The 13,949-nt window shown below is 53.0% G+C and overlaps 1 protein-coding gene across 1 annotated transcript in view; it reads left to right on the forward strand.

The window, feature by feature from the left end:
• Positions 1 to 899: 899 nt before the first annotated feature.
• Positions 900 to 13,949, forward strand: part of ST8SIA2 (ST8 alpha-N-acetyl-neuraminide alpha-2,8-sialyltransferase 2) — a 91,030-nt gene continuing 77,980 nt past the window's right edge. Inside the window, exon 1 of the mRNA XM_032392126.1 lies at positions 900 to 997. Coding sequence (XP_032248017.1) covers positions 900 to 997 — 98 coding nt within the window. The remainder of the gene's footprint in view (positions 998 to 13,949) is intronic.

The raw sequence follows: 13,949 nt of genomic DNA on the forward strand, positions 1-13,949 counted from the left end.
AGAGTTCTAGCCAAGACTGCGTGACCTCAGGCAACTCGGGGAGCCTCTCCGGATCCAGTCTCGGTTCTGTCAATGGTGACCAAGATGACCGCCCAGAGGGGGTGGTTTTTAGGGGGCTGAGCACCTCGCCCACAGATTGCAATCAGCATCTCCGCTGAAGTTGGCCTATCTTGGATATCTCTTCTCTCCTCCCCTTCCCCCACCACCCCTCCTAATTCGTCAACTGCCGAAACATCTGCCTGGTTGAAACCGCCTCCTCGCCGAGCGCCGGGGGCTGTCCCCAGGTGTAGGTCTTTGTGTCGCCAAAACTTTGCGAGAAAGCGAGGGCGCTGGACAAAGAGGAGAGCGGGAGGGCGTTTGCCAGCCGGCTGGGGACGCCGGGCGGTGCGCACTCTTCCCTGGGTTCAGCTCGCTACCCGGACGCCCGCGGTGCCCCGAGCCCAGTCTCCCTGGGCGGGGAGTGGCGGGTTCTGGCCACATCCTAGCGCCCTCGGGAGCTGAAAGAAGCCAGGCGGGAGGAGCAAAGGCGGATGGCTGGACCTAGGAGTTGACTAGGGTGGGAGGAGGCGAGCAGAGGCGCGGAGCAAAGCTGTCAAACTGCACTCTGAGCCCCGCGCGGGGCGGAGGAGGCAGGGGAGGGGAAAGGGAGGGGAGGAGGAGGGAGGGGAGAGGAGGGGCGGGCGGGAGCGGAGAGGGAGCGAGCGGGCTCGCCGCGCCTGAGCAACCCCTGTCTGCCGCTGTCGCCGCCGCCGCCGCCGCCGCTGGCCCGCACTCGCCCGGAGCGCAGGGTGTCTGCCCCGCTGCGCGCCGCGCGCGGAGGCTCCCGCGCCTGCCGCTGCGCCCTCCAGCCCCCGCTCCTCGCGCCGGCCCGCGCGGCTCCCGGCGGGCGCGAACCCACCATGCAGCTGCAGTTCCGGAGCTGGATGCTGGCTGCGCTCACGCTGCTCGTGGTCTTCCTCATCTTCGCAGACATCTCGGAGATCGAAGAAGAAATCGGGTAAATAGCTGCGCCCAGGCCCGTGCAGAGCCCTGGCGGGATCTCTCCCACCCCGGTACTCCGCCCCCCACACCCGCTTTGTGTGCGCCGCGCCCCCCTATCGCTCAGCTGGAGAAGTGGGGGAAGGTTTTGGCCCGGGGAGGCGGTGCCGGGGGACCGGGACGGTTTGGGGAGCGGAGCATGGGGGCGCGGCTGCCGTGGGGTGTCCCCGAGCCGGGAGCACGGGCAGCCTCCAGCTGGCCCGCGTCAGGGAGCAGACTCGCCTACCCTACCCCCCCTTCCCTAGCGTGTCCGCGAGCGATGTCGCCGGGGTCCAGGGAGGGCGCCGGGGAGTGTCTGGGGTGGGCGGAGGGGCCGAGAGTGGAGGAGGCAGGAGTTTCTTTGTCTCCAGCTCGGCCGCTTTCTCGCCTTGGCAAAGTGGGCAGGGGGCGCGCGGGGATCTCTGCGCTGGGGGAGGGGATCCCCGGGTTGGAGCGGAGGGCGGGGTCTCTGCACTGGCTCGCGGTAAGGGGAGTGTCCCCAGTACCTACGGACTGGCACACGATCCTCCCGCCGGCCCGGGAGCCCGGCGTTAGGGCGCCGGCTGGTACCGCTCGCGGCGGAGCGCGCAGGGCTGGGCTGAGACTCTCTCCCTCGCCTGGCTTTGGACGCTCAGCTAACCCCACGGCGCCCCCTGCGCCCCCGGCTTCCCGTGCGCTCTCACTGCGGAGACGGAGACCTTTCGGGAAAGTCTGTACCGCCGCCGGGTGGTCTTCGGGGCCCCCAGGCGCGCTGTCTCGCCCGGGCTTCTCTCCCGATCTCTCCAGAGGTGGGGCGGGACCGCGAGCCCCTGCCCTGGCGCGGGACTTCCAGGAGTGCGCACTTGCGGCGCGGGACGCACCCGCCGTCGGTCCTGGAGGCTGGGACTCGTGCCCCGCCCGGCAGCCTCCAGCACGCTCGGCCGGGTCTCTCTGCTTCGGCGCCACAAAGAGCGTCCAATCCGCGGCGGGCAGGTGGGGAGGCAGCTAGGGTTCTGAGGGGCCCTGAGGAGAGCTTCCTGGCCCAGGGCAGGGAAAAGGTGAGGTCGCCGAGTGGGCAGAAGGTCCCCTCCTCCTTGGGGCTAGAGCCGAGCCTGGCGCCCTACTTGAGTCCCGCGCCGCGTGCGCCCCCTCCTTTGTCCCATTTGTTTCATTCATTATCAGCTCGAGTTGGAGGGCCCGCTACGCTGACAGGTCCCTCAAAGGGAAATGCCAGGATCCCGAGGCCCTAAGGACCCAAACCTGGGGCAGGCGCCAACTTCCTGCTTTCTCCTTTTCTCCCTGCCCCTTCCCATCTCAGAAACCCAGGAATTCCTTCTGTGAACTCCACCACACTTCAAGAACCCCTCCCGGTCTGCCTCCTCCTCTTCCTCATTCTCGGTTTCCCCAAAGCTCCGAAAACTTTCACAAATACGGTTCAGTTAATACGTGACGTGCTCCCATGCGGAAATAGAGAAATCCGTTACTTTCCATAGCTGTTCGCCTCAAAAACCAGGGTCGGAGAGGAAATCAGGAAAGCCAAGTCGTGGGTGATGGATGACCCGGTGGGGAGGGCCTTCCTCTTGGTTCTCCCTCTCTTCTCCCAGCTGTGAGCTCTGCTTGGCCCAGACTACTTGCTGACCTTGACAGGTGAGAGGGAGGGACCAGCAGCTGCCCATTGTTCTGCTATAGAAACATAAGAAGTGTGGAGCTCATTCAGGGATCCCTGGCTTACCCATTCACTGAACTTTTACTGAATAGCTTCTACATGCCAGGGACTTTTAATTTTTAAAATGCAATCAGGAAATCATTTTGCACACAATGCTGCACTTTCCTGCCAAATGCTTTACAGAGACCCACCCCCAATCCACATCAGGTTATTCAAACAGGGTATCCAGGGATAAGCTCCTAGGCCAGAGCTAAGAAGGGCATTTACCTATATATTTAAAACCCAGAGCTCCTCTGCTATGGGTATGCCCTGGGACCTGTTTCATTAGGGAGGGGAGTGTCTGTTTGGGCTGACCCTGGGAAAATTGTCAGATGGGTCAAATGTGTAATCTTCTGTGGCATTATCCCTCCTTCTTCGTGTCCCTGTCCTCAGGCTGACCCCTGACTAGACCAGTTTTGACCCAGGCTTGAGACATCTCCCCCAATCAATCCCTCCCCAAGTCCCACCCCCAATCTGTCCCACACATGTTTAAGTGGAGTGGAGGCATATCTGGGATTTGCCAGGGCTGGAGGAAGAAGGACATCGGGCAGAGGACCAGAATCCCAACAGGTCTGATGTCTGCTTAGAAGCCAGGTTCCAAGCTCAGTCACTTTAATCCTTGGAACTACCCCAACTTTGAGTGGCCAGCCAGGGCTCAGTGGGTGAAGGGCCCTGGCACAGTGGCCAGTGAGGGGTGCCAGGAGTGGGGCTCTGTCTTTCTCATCTTATTCCTTCCTGGGAGACCTGGATGCATATTCAAGACCATGGTGCCTCTGAACCAGCCGTGCCCACCCTTCCCCAACTTGATCTCGACCTGCACCAGGGACGATTGCAAATTACCTGCCAGTGTCAGTCCCTGGAAGAAAACGTTGGTTCTATAAACGGATGGCTGTTTCTGGAAGGGGGGACCCTATGGTGTTGTTAGGAAGGGAGGAAGGAAGATGTCTCTTTCTGGAGTAAGTGTTCAAGGATTAAGGAATGAGAAGTGAATGAGGAAAGAGAATTGCACACGCATTGTCTGGTGGAACAAAAGTGAAATACACTTTGCTTAAGCTCTTGATCCCCTTTCTTCTAAAATGAAGCTTTTGGTATGGTAGTCTCAGAGGTCCTGTCCTGCCCAAGGGATCATACAATGGGTTGCGAGGGGCAGGTTTTTCTTCCTGAAGCTTTTTCTGAGAGGCTCGTTTCTTTTCCTCAGTGATGATTTTCAACTTCTAACTTGCTTGCTTGTGGAAACGCCTCCCTGGGGCTGAAAGGGAAAAGGAAATGTAGAAAGATGAGTTCTCTGCAAAGCACTCAAACAAAGAGCGAATTCAAATTCTGTATCAGACATTGGGTGGGGCTTTGATAAAACAGCCCCCATCAATTCATGCAGTGCCCCAATTTTTAGACCAAGTTATAAGCTAAAATGTTTTTTCTGATTGTCCCCTGAGCTTTAGTCTTGAGGGTAACTTACAAAGAGAGGGGAGTGAGGCCTGACTCTCTTATCCACCGAGGTGTCCCCAGAACCCGGCGCACAGAGGCATTCAATAAACTTCTATTGCACTGGCCCAGTGATGGGCACATATGGTATCTTTGGGCAAAGCAGACACCCACGCAGGCTTAGGATGGGAAGGAAGTGTGAGGTTCCTCCTAGGAAACCTCCTCTTTTTTTACAGTTAGTATAAATGTGACCCTGTGAAGCAATATCGCCTATCCAATATCACACCCTGACCTGGTAAAGAGGGGACAAGCCTGCACAGGTCTCCTTATTTGCAACCCAATGCCCTCATCCCCAAATGAGCTCCTGGAACATAGTCTCTGGTTTAAAAGAAGGTAACTAGTAATAATAGTAATAATAATGATAATGGTGAAGATGCAGGTGATGATGGTCATTAGCATTTATTGATTTATTGAGTGCTGGCTATGAGCCAGGAGCCATTCCAAGCACTTCATTGATATTAACACATCTTTTCGTCATGGCAACCCAATAGTCACCTCCCCGGGGCAACAAGAGCTCCTACTGGTCGAGCTCCGTGTGCCAGACACTGGGCTAATGGCTTTAAAGTAGTACTTTGCTCAATCCTCTTGAACCTCTTTAAGCTAGGTACTGTGGCTATCTCCGGGTTGTCAGTGAGGAAACTGAGGCTCAGAGAGGTTTGGTGATCAAGCAAGGGACCCTAGTTCTGTGAGAAGCCAAAGACCGCCTTGCTAGACTGCCCTGTCCTCTGGGTTCTTTCGCCCTGCAATAATACTACGGAATGGGTCTCAGAACTTAACTCATTTCCCAGGGATGTTGCCCAGGCCCAGAGTTTTCCTAAGAGTGTGGTCTGGCCTCAGCAGCTTGCAAAGAGGGAAGGAGAGTGAAGGAGACTGTGGGAAGGACGGAGGGCTCGTGTGTGTCCCTAAAATGCCCCTTTGGTCCCGTCAAGTTCAGTGTGATGCTAGAGGACAGTTTTTGGCACTATTTGGCCCCTGGCTTGCCAGACAAGCTCACGTGCCACAGGCAGGAGCATCCTAGACTCACAGGTGGGGCCTGGGGCTGAAGCTTCTGGAGACAAGACTCCCATCCATTTGCAAATCTGATTCGGATGTCAATTGAAAGAGGATTCTGGCATCTACACACCATATGATTGGGCACCTGGGGGCCTGGAGCAGGTGTGATTGTAGAGATATTTCGCAACAGGTCCCTGTGAACACTGGCTTATTGGCATGGACGTCTGACTGGTCAGGACAGATGCCATCCAGGCACCCTGGCCAGGGGTCCCTGTGCACCCCAGGCAGACATCAGGCCACGACTGGGGAGAGTTAAGACGGGGGGCAGGGCTAGCTCTGGTCCTTGGCTGTGACCAGGTCTGTGAGCAGGCAGCCGCTGTGGCCATCAGCCAGGAGTGAGGTGAGGTGCACCTTTTGGTGGCGGGTGAGTGCAGGCTGATGTGAAAGAAAATGAGCTCCTCTTTGAGCACTTGAAGTGCAGGCACCTTGTAAGGAGAATACATATTTGCTCAAGACGATGCAATCTTTTTTTTTGGAAAAAGCTCATTCTTCTTCCCAATCCTGATGTACTTCCCTCTCGTATAAACATGACTGGAGGATAAAATAGGAGAGAGAAAACTCTGGTTTTTAACTCACTTGCTCCAAGTCCTGTTGCCAACTGTTCCTAGCATCAAATTTAAATTGTAAATAGATATCCATCTTAGAAACCGATTCACCACTCAAGGCCTCTTTCCCCTTATAAAGCAGGGTTGCTAGGTTTTAAAATTGTTTAGGTTTTACAAATTGGGGATATTGTAAATTGCAAATTATAAATACTTCTCAGAGAGAGTGGAATTCTAGAAAGGCTCCCATGCTTTGAGCGTGGTGTACAAGGTAATACATAATCTGGCCCCAGCCTCCTGTTTCAACCTCCTTGGGCTCCAGCCATTCTGTTTTGCTCACAGTTTCCTGGAATGAGCCATGACTCCATGCCTCCATGCTTTTGAACGCATTCTTCCTCCTTTTGGGAAAAATCTCTTTGCACACCATTTCCCTCCTGACTCCCCACCCCACGCTATCCTACCTTCCCCTGACTCCACCTTCAAGGCTAAGGTTGGTAGCAGTTCCTTTGTAAAGCATTCCCAGGGCCCAGACCCTCCCTGGACAGTCTGGGGTGGCCATCCCTCCTGTGGATTACCCTTAGCACGCTGTCATGCCAGTATCTACACCAATGGAGATGGCCTCAACAATTCTGTTTTATTTCTCTCTGCCCCCGGCCCCTGGTGATAAGCATATGGTTTAATGCATGAAACGCATAATATAGTTTTCGGGCCTAGGATGTGGCCAAAATAAGCTTTCAGTCTTCTCCCAAAGGTCTATACTATTCTTTTTTTTAAAAGATTTTATTTATTTATTTGACAGAGAGAGAGCATGCACATGCACAAGCACAAGCAGGGGGAGAGGCAGGCAGAGGGAGAGGGAGAAGCAAGCTCCTCGGGGAGCAGAGAGCCCGACGCAGAGCTCGATCCCAGAACCCCGGGATCATGACCTGAGCCAAAGGCAGACGCTTCACTGACTGAGCCACCCAGGCGCCCCTATACTATTCTAATAACAAGTAAACACCCTCTACTTACTTGGAAGGTCCTGCTTTTCCCACCTTATGTATCTGCCCAGTTAAGGGCGTTGTTCATCATCTTAGAAGGTCGGAGGTGGACCAGTGGAAAAGCCCTTTCTAGTTTGTAAAAGTAGAGGGCCCGGTGGTTAGGTTTCCAGCTGCCAGTTCAGATAAAAACCAAAGCTGTCGAGACCCACCTCCACGCCTCTCTTCAGCCCTTGACTCTCCAGAGAGCAGGCTTAACTTAGAGCCAACTCTTTCCTTCCAAGGGCTGGCCCCCAGAAGGGATGCCGGAAGTTGTATGTTTGAAACATTGAGAGAGTATGAAATGTGAGGTCAGGTCAGTGTGTGGGATCTCCAAGACTTTTCTTATTAAACATTTTTAAGTGGTGCTTTGATTTGCAAACACTGATCAAACCAGGGAACCGTGATGGATGGGTCAACACTGTGGCAGCTGCGTGGACCCTAGAGAAGCTCCAGAACCTCCTATCTCTTAGCTCTCTCAAGCAAAAGCGAGTTCTGGAGACAAGATGGAACGATACAGGGAAAGGACTGTGGGAGGTGCAGAAACATAAAGGATGCCATGGGGGAGGGGTGCAGCAGGAGGGGGGTGCGCATCAGGTGGCTGTCTCCTGCGGGGGGGCGGGGGGTGGGGTCGGTCCATTTCTCCAAGAGAAGCCCCGGGGTGAGAGACACTTGGGTCCCATCTGCGTCCAGGAAAACCATCTCCTGTGTCTGAATGACTGCCGGTCTGGGGCTTGTCCTTAAGTGTTGAGATTAGTCACTCTCCTGGGTGGCAGCTGGGCTGGTTTTAAATTCTCCCCAGTCGCCTGCAATCAGTCACTCGGCTAGGAAGCCGCCCGGTGTCCTGACGGGACCTGTTTGTCCCAGCATTTTCTCAGCTTCAGCTGTCACAGACTTCACAGTGGCAAAGGGAACTGCTCCATCCGGGGAGATGGATGCAAGCCATGTATCCGTGTTATATGCCAGGAGCGGCTCCTCCTGACACTTGTCCACTTGGAATCCTGATTCGCTGCTCTTGGAGATCCAGCGTCCCGCCTTCCGATGTGTGTGTGTGGGGGGGGGGGGGGGGGTGTGTGTGTGGGTGGGTGTGTGTTCCTAAATTGCTCTGCAAGAAGGAGGCTCTCGCTTTGTCGGAGAGTTTCCCCAGCACCTTTTTGTTCTTACTGGGGGAATACAGAGGCCCTCAGCCCTGCCTCCCAGCCCCTTTTCCATGCTCAAGGTGACAATTTTTCCTCCTCCTCTGGCCTCTTAGTCAGCGGCGGGGGAATCGAAATGACCCTGAGGTCAGCGGTCCCCAAGGCTGATCTGCAGAAGACCGGGGATCCAAAAGGGAGAAGAAAAGAAAGAAGAAAAAGAAAAAGCACAACGTGTCCATGACAATTATGTTCGTTTCAGGTTGCTAACCACCAATCCTGAGAATGACTCTTCTTTGTTCTAAGATGATGTTCTTCTTTCCTTTGGGGTGTAAAGGTGTCCTCTCTTTCCTGAGAGAGGGCGATGGTCTTCCGTGGCCGAGGAGGTTGGTGACCCTGTGACTCCCCGACCCCAATTTTGGGGAAATGTTACCGATCCCTGAAATCTAACAGTCTGGGGCCCGAGTGTGCCTTGAAGGGTAAACGGAGGGGATGGCTTCTGGAAGCACAGCTTCACTCCTCACACATCTTTTCCTCTCAGAGGTGGACGCCGCAGAGAATAACGCATCACTCTGGGGTGTCTGCTCTGCGCTGAATGATACTTGAAGCCCGTTAGCCTTCTTCACAGCCTGTCCTCTCAGCAATCCTGTGAGGGCTGTGCTACTCTTACCTCCATTTCACAGATGAGGAAACTGAGGCACGGGGCAGTTAAGGAATGGGACCAAAGTCACACAGCTAGTAAGCTGCAGAGCTAGTATTTGAACCCAGGCTGCAGGAAGCAAGGAGAACTACCCAGAAATGATGTACTAAATGGCATCTGGTGGCACATCTGGGAAATCTGCACACGCCTCCTTCCAGAGGCTAAAGCTGGGAAACATGAAGGTCTGTGGGGAGCAGCGGTACTGAGAGAGAGCTCCAGGGCAGTGGAAGGAAGCTGGCTGGGAGGGGACAGGCTGGTGCAGGGAGGTGGCATGTGCCCAGGGAGCCCCGTTTTCCAGGGACTGACACGTGTGCACCGTTCCACTCCCTTAAACCCCACAACCACCCCGTTTGCCCATTTGCAGATGAGGAAGGGGAGGCCCGGAGAGGTTCCAGGATTTGCTAAGGTCACACAGGTGGGAAACTGAGGCACTGGAATCCCAGGCAGGCTTGCCTGACGCCACAGCCCGTGCAGGCCTTAGCTACTTTCGGGTACTGGAATTACGGGGCTGCTGCCCTATTCCAACAGCTCCCTCTGTCCCACACAGAGAGTTTGTAAAGGGAAGCTGGGGACATCTGAGACATCAGGAAAGGCTCATGGCAGGTCAGAGGAGCCCCCCAGACGCAGTGCTGGCTGCTGCCGTCGGGCGCCACATTTCAGCGGATGCTGAGGAAGGGGCAGCCACACTTGCACTCTGCCCAGGGAGGTGTGGGCGTGTGTTGTTAGCTCCCCAGCTCCGATTTCCAGAACAAGAACATTGGCTGCGCTCGGAGGAGCGATATCCAGGATTAATTCACACCTTCTTTCTCGGTAAATGCCAGCGTGGCTTAAATAATGAAGGGAGGAGGCATAAGATCTCCGGAGAAAATGAGTTGGTAAATTGATAGGGTTGGTGACTTTCAGTTGCTATTCTCCTGTAAGAAGCAAAGCCTCTCCGGGGCGCCTGGGTGGCTCAGTTGGTTAAGCGTCTGCCTTCGGCTCAGGTTGTGATCTCAGGGTCCTGGGATGGAGCCCCTCATCGGGCTCCCTGCTCAGCGGGGAGCCTGCTTCTCCCTCCCCCTCTGCCGCTCCCCCTGCTCATGCATTCCCTCATGCTGTCTGTCAAGTAGATAAATAAAAGCTTAAAAAAGAAGAAGAAGAAGAAGCAAAGCCTCTCTGACTGTACCTCCATGGTTCCCAAAACTTGGGATTTGACCCTCAGAGGACTCTATATGATGTCTGACTGTACCCGGATCAATAGGTTGAGTTCCGAGGAGAAGCAAAGAGAAGGGCAAGACAGAAATCCCCAGGGCTGTATCCATCCTGGCCTGCTCAGGATGCCTCTTAGGCCGTGGAACGCAAGCACAGCGTGCTGGCAAATGGCCTCGCTCAGATCCGCGGCGGTCCAGCCTTGGGCGTGGAACCAGCCAAGACTCTGAAGCCCCTTCCCCGGCCTGCCTGGTGCTCCCCACTAAAGCTCTAACCTCCAGCAGTGTCAGAATAACTCGCTTAGGTCTTCACTGTAAATTTCTCCCAGCTGCCGATGTGAGGATAACTACGGGAAGATTGAGGCTCTCATCTCTGGAGAAACACTACCTGTGTGACCTCAGGCAGGTGACCTCACCTCTCAGAGCCCCAGCTTCCTAATCTAAATAACGGGGTTAATAATATCCAACTCACAGTGTTCTGAGGATTAAATAAAACACACATCATGGGAATGAAAAATGGTGCAGCCATGATGGAAATCAGTGTGGCGGTTCCTCAAAAAATTAAAACTAGGATTACCATAGGATCTAGCAATCCCACTTCTGGGTGTGGACCCAGAAGAATTGAAAGCAGGGGCTCGAACAGGTGTTTGTATACCCATGTTCATAGCAGTAGTATTTGCAGTAGCCAAAAGATGCCCAAGGATGGATGAAAGGATAAGTAAAATGTGGCATATAGGTATGAGGGGATGTTACTCAGCCTTAAAAAGGAGGGACATTCTCACACAGGCTACACTATGACATGGATGGACCTTGAGGACATTATGCTAAGTGCAATAAACCAGTCACAAAAGGACAAATACTGTCTGATGCCATCTCCATGAGGTGCCGAGAGTCATCAAATTCCCAGAGACAGAAAGCTGAATGGTGGTTGCTGGGGGCTGGGGGAGGAGGGAGTTATTATTTAATATATACGGAGTTTCAGTTTTGCGAGATGAGAAGAACTCTGGAGATGGGTTATACAACATCGTGAATGTCCTTAACACGACTGAACCGTACAGTTAAAAATGGTTAAGATGGGAAATTTTATGTTATGTGTATTTTAACCACAATTAAAAACACACATATGGATGTGAACCGCCAAAAAGAGCACCTGGCAGGTGCTCAAGACACATTGATTTATTTTAAGAGGGTGGTTATGCTTTTAACCAAGCAACATCAATGGGAGTACTATTTAATTCAAAAAACAATAGAGTACCAAAAAGCATGGTGGGGAGGAAGTAGAAGGAGAAAAAGGAAGAAGGAATATAGACCTAGATTTACAGAAATGCAAACCACTTGCTGGAGGTGGCCAAATACCCAACACTTGGGATTTAGGGTTGTGGAAAGTGCAAACACAGGATTTCTTTGTTGTACTCTGTGAATACTTGTCGGCCTGCCTGCCCGTCTAAGTTCAGTGGAGGGGCCCATGAGGTCTCATAAAAGCCCAAGCTGCATGGAAGGCACAGAATGGTGGGGGGAGTAGGTAGGGTGGGGGGATAGACAGCCCAAACCACCCTCCCACCCAGATCTAGGTCCTTGTGGCTGCCTCTTGCCTTACCACCTGCATCAGGATAGCCTCGGTAAGTGTTTTTGGGTCAATGGTCAATCTGAAAAAAAGAAGAGAGCCCCCAAATGCTAGCCCCCAGAGATTTAGCTCTCTCCGGCCTGGGAAGGGCTGAGATGCAGCTGTATCTCTCTCTTTTGGGCTCAGGCCACACAGTTCCCCTAACACAGGAGGGATGAGCAAGTGCTGTGGATGCCAGCGGCAGGAAGCGCCAAAGCTATGGCTCAGCATCCCGTGAGGGTTGTAAGAAAGAGTGCTAGCCCCACCCCAGGGTTTCTGATTCAGCAGGTCTGGAGTGCGGTCTGAGAGTCCAAATCTCAAATGAATAAGTTCCGGGTGATGCTGTTACCCTTGGTGCCTCCAAGGACCACACTCGGAGAACCACGGGGCTAGAGCCTTGTCACTCAAAGGGTGGTCCTCAGACCAGCCACATGGCATCATCTGGAGTTTTGGTGGAAATGCAAAATCTCAGGCCTCACCCTAGACCCTAATGAAATTGAATCTGCATCATTATAAGACCCCAGGTGATTTGTATGAACACTCCCTCCACTGGTGGGAATAGCTGGTTTCCTGGCCTTCTGCAGAGCCCCAGCCCAAGTCAGTGAGGTTGGCCCATCAGACCAGGGGAAACTTGTCCAAGGATCCCTGTTACCCATCACAGAGTTGGCCTAGAGTTACTCTCAAATGTCAGAAAAACTTATGAATAGTTATTATTATAGCCACTCACTGGATGCTTATATATGCACCAGGAGCTTTTCATACATTATTTCGCACATTTATTATAAAACGTCTACAAAACCCACTTTATGGAGAGGTAAACTGAGACTCAGGTAAAGTAACTGCTTCCTAAACACAGAAAAAGAGAACTGAATTTTCTCAAGGTCTAGATGGCCATTTCCCAGATGCTTCAGATTTAGCCCCAGGGATTATCCTGCTTCTCTCTCTCTGCCCCTCCCCAGATGAGGCCCAAGACATGAGGCAAGGCAAGGAGAAATCCCAGCCAAGGGTGGAACTGATTTATGAAATCAGTTTTTTAAGGAGGCTGCAGTCAGTGTGTCTATACCAGAAACAACCTCAACCCAGAGCTATAGCACATGGTTGAAATTTCCGGAGAAGCTGGACAGCAAAGCACTCGTTGGCTGGATCATTAAGCCCCCTCATGAGCTTGGCTGGGATGTGGTCATTCACACAGGAAATGGCCCCCCTTCCCTGTTGGTATACGCAGTAACAGTACCCTGGAGTTCCTGGGGTTCCTGGGTGGTTTTGGTGGCTTACCCAGCCTGCAGTCTCATCCCAAACTCTGCTCTGTTACAGAAAGCAGAGGAATTGAGGTGGGGGAAGACTCTGGGGGTGATCAGAGACAGGTATAAGGGAGCCCTTAGAACCAACCTGCTCCTTCAGGTAAAGACGGTCTCTGGGCAGGCTGGTAGCCAAGAATTTAATTGTATTTATTTTTGCCATTACTTTCTATTTAGGGCAGGGGATATTGGTATTCTATTTATAGCAGTGATATAAAGATTCCTTTTATGATAAATTCATTTATGTTTTTAAGTGAGTCATTGTAAAAAAAGTATTAAGTCAATAAAGTGGAGTTAGCAAAACCCGAAGGTAGATCCAGGAAAAGACTGATGTCTACGCAGTGATGATGGGCTAGCCTTACTTCCTCCCTGTGATCGTTATCTGCCCCTTTGGTAGCAAAGCTGTGACAATCCTTGCAAAACTTCTATCGAGAGGAAGTGAGTTAATCTTCCCAGAAAGTAACTAGTTACAGAGACACTTGCTCACTGGACCTGGGAAATTGCCCGGGGTACAAATAAGGAATTGGCCAATGAAACAGTCTTGTGAATGCCTCGAAAGGCAAGGGCGATTTAGGCCCGAGAGGCGCCTCACCCCCAGCAACGCCACGAGGTTAGACCCCTATCTCGCAGTCTCCTGACACACTCTACTTCTCTTTTGCGCTGCACCTTATGCTTTGTGTGTCTTGCGTGGTACCTTTCTTGCCTGCGAGATGGTAGCCCTAGGAGGGCTGGGGCCATTGCAGACCTGTGCTTCTTGTGCTTCCAGCTCCTTGCATGGTGCCTCGCAGAGACTAAGTGCTGGTTTGGAGAACAAAGGAAGGAAAGGAGAGGGGGCAGGAAAGGAGGGGAATTCGTTCCTTGAGGCTCAGAAAGGCCCCTGCTGCCTACATCCTGAGATGGAGTCTATGTTTCTCTCCATGGCCAAAGGAGAGAAAATGTGAATTATACGAGCCCCCCATAGAACTGTCTGATTTGAAATCCATTAAGTGCCATCCTATTTACAGAGGAAGCCCTCTTTCCTTTTTCCTGGTTCCATGAAGAAAGACCAGCCCCCCGTTAACATAAATATCGCTCACAGGGTAACTCACGGTTCTATAGTCTCCGTGACCTGGTACACAGAAGCCAGAGGACTGGAGAGATGTGGCCAGAATCAGGAATCAGGCGAGCTGGTTCCTGGCAGGCTGAGATCAAGCTGATAACAAGGAGATTAATAAGGGTCTGCAACCTCCTCCAT

The sequence above is a fragment of the Phoca vitulina genome, unplaced genomic scaffold (genome assembly GCF_004348235.1).
Source record: "Phoca vitulina isolate PV1807 unplaced genomic scaffold, GSC_HSeal_1.0 scaffold65, whole genome shotgun sequence".
NCBI lineage: Eukaryota > Metazoa > Chordata > Mammalia > Carnivora > Phocidae > Phoca > Phoca vitulina.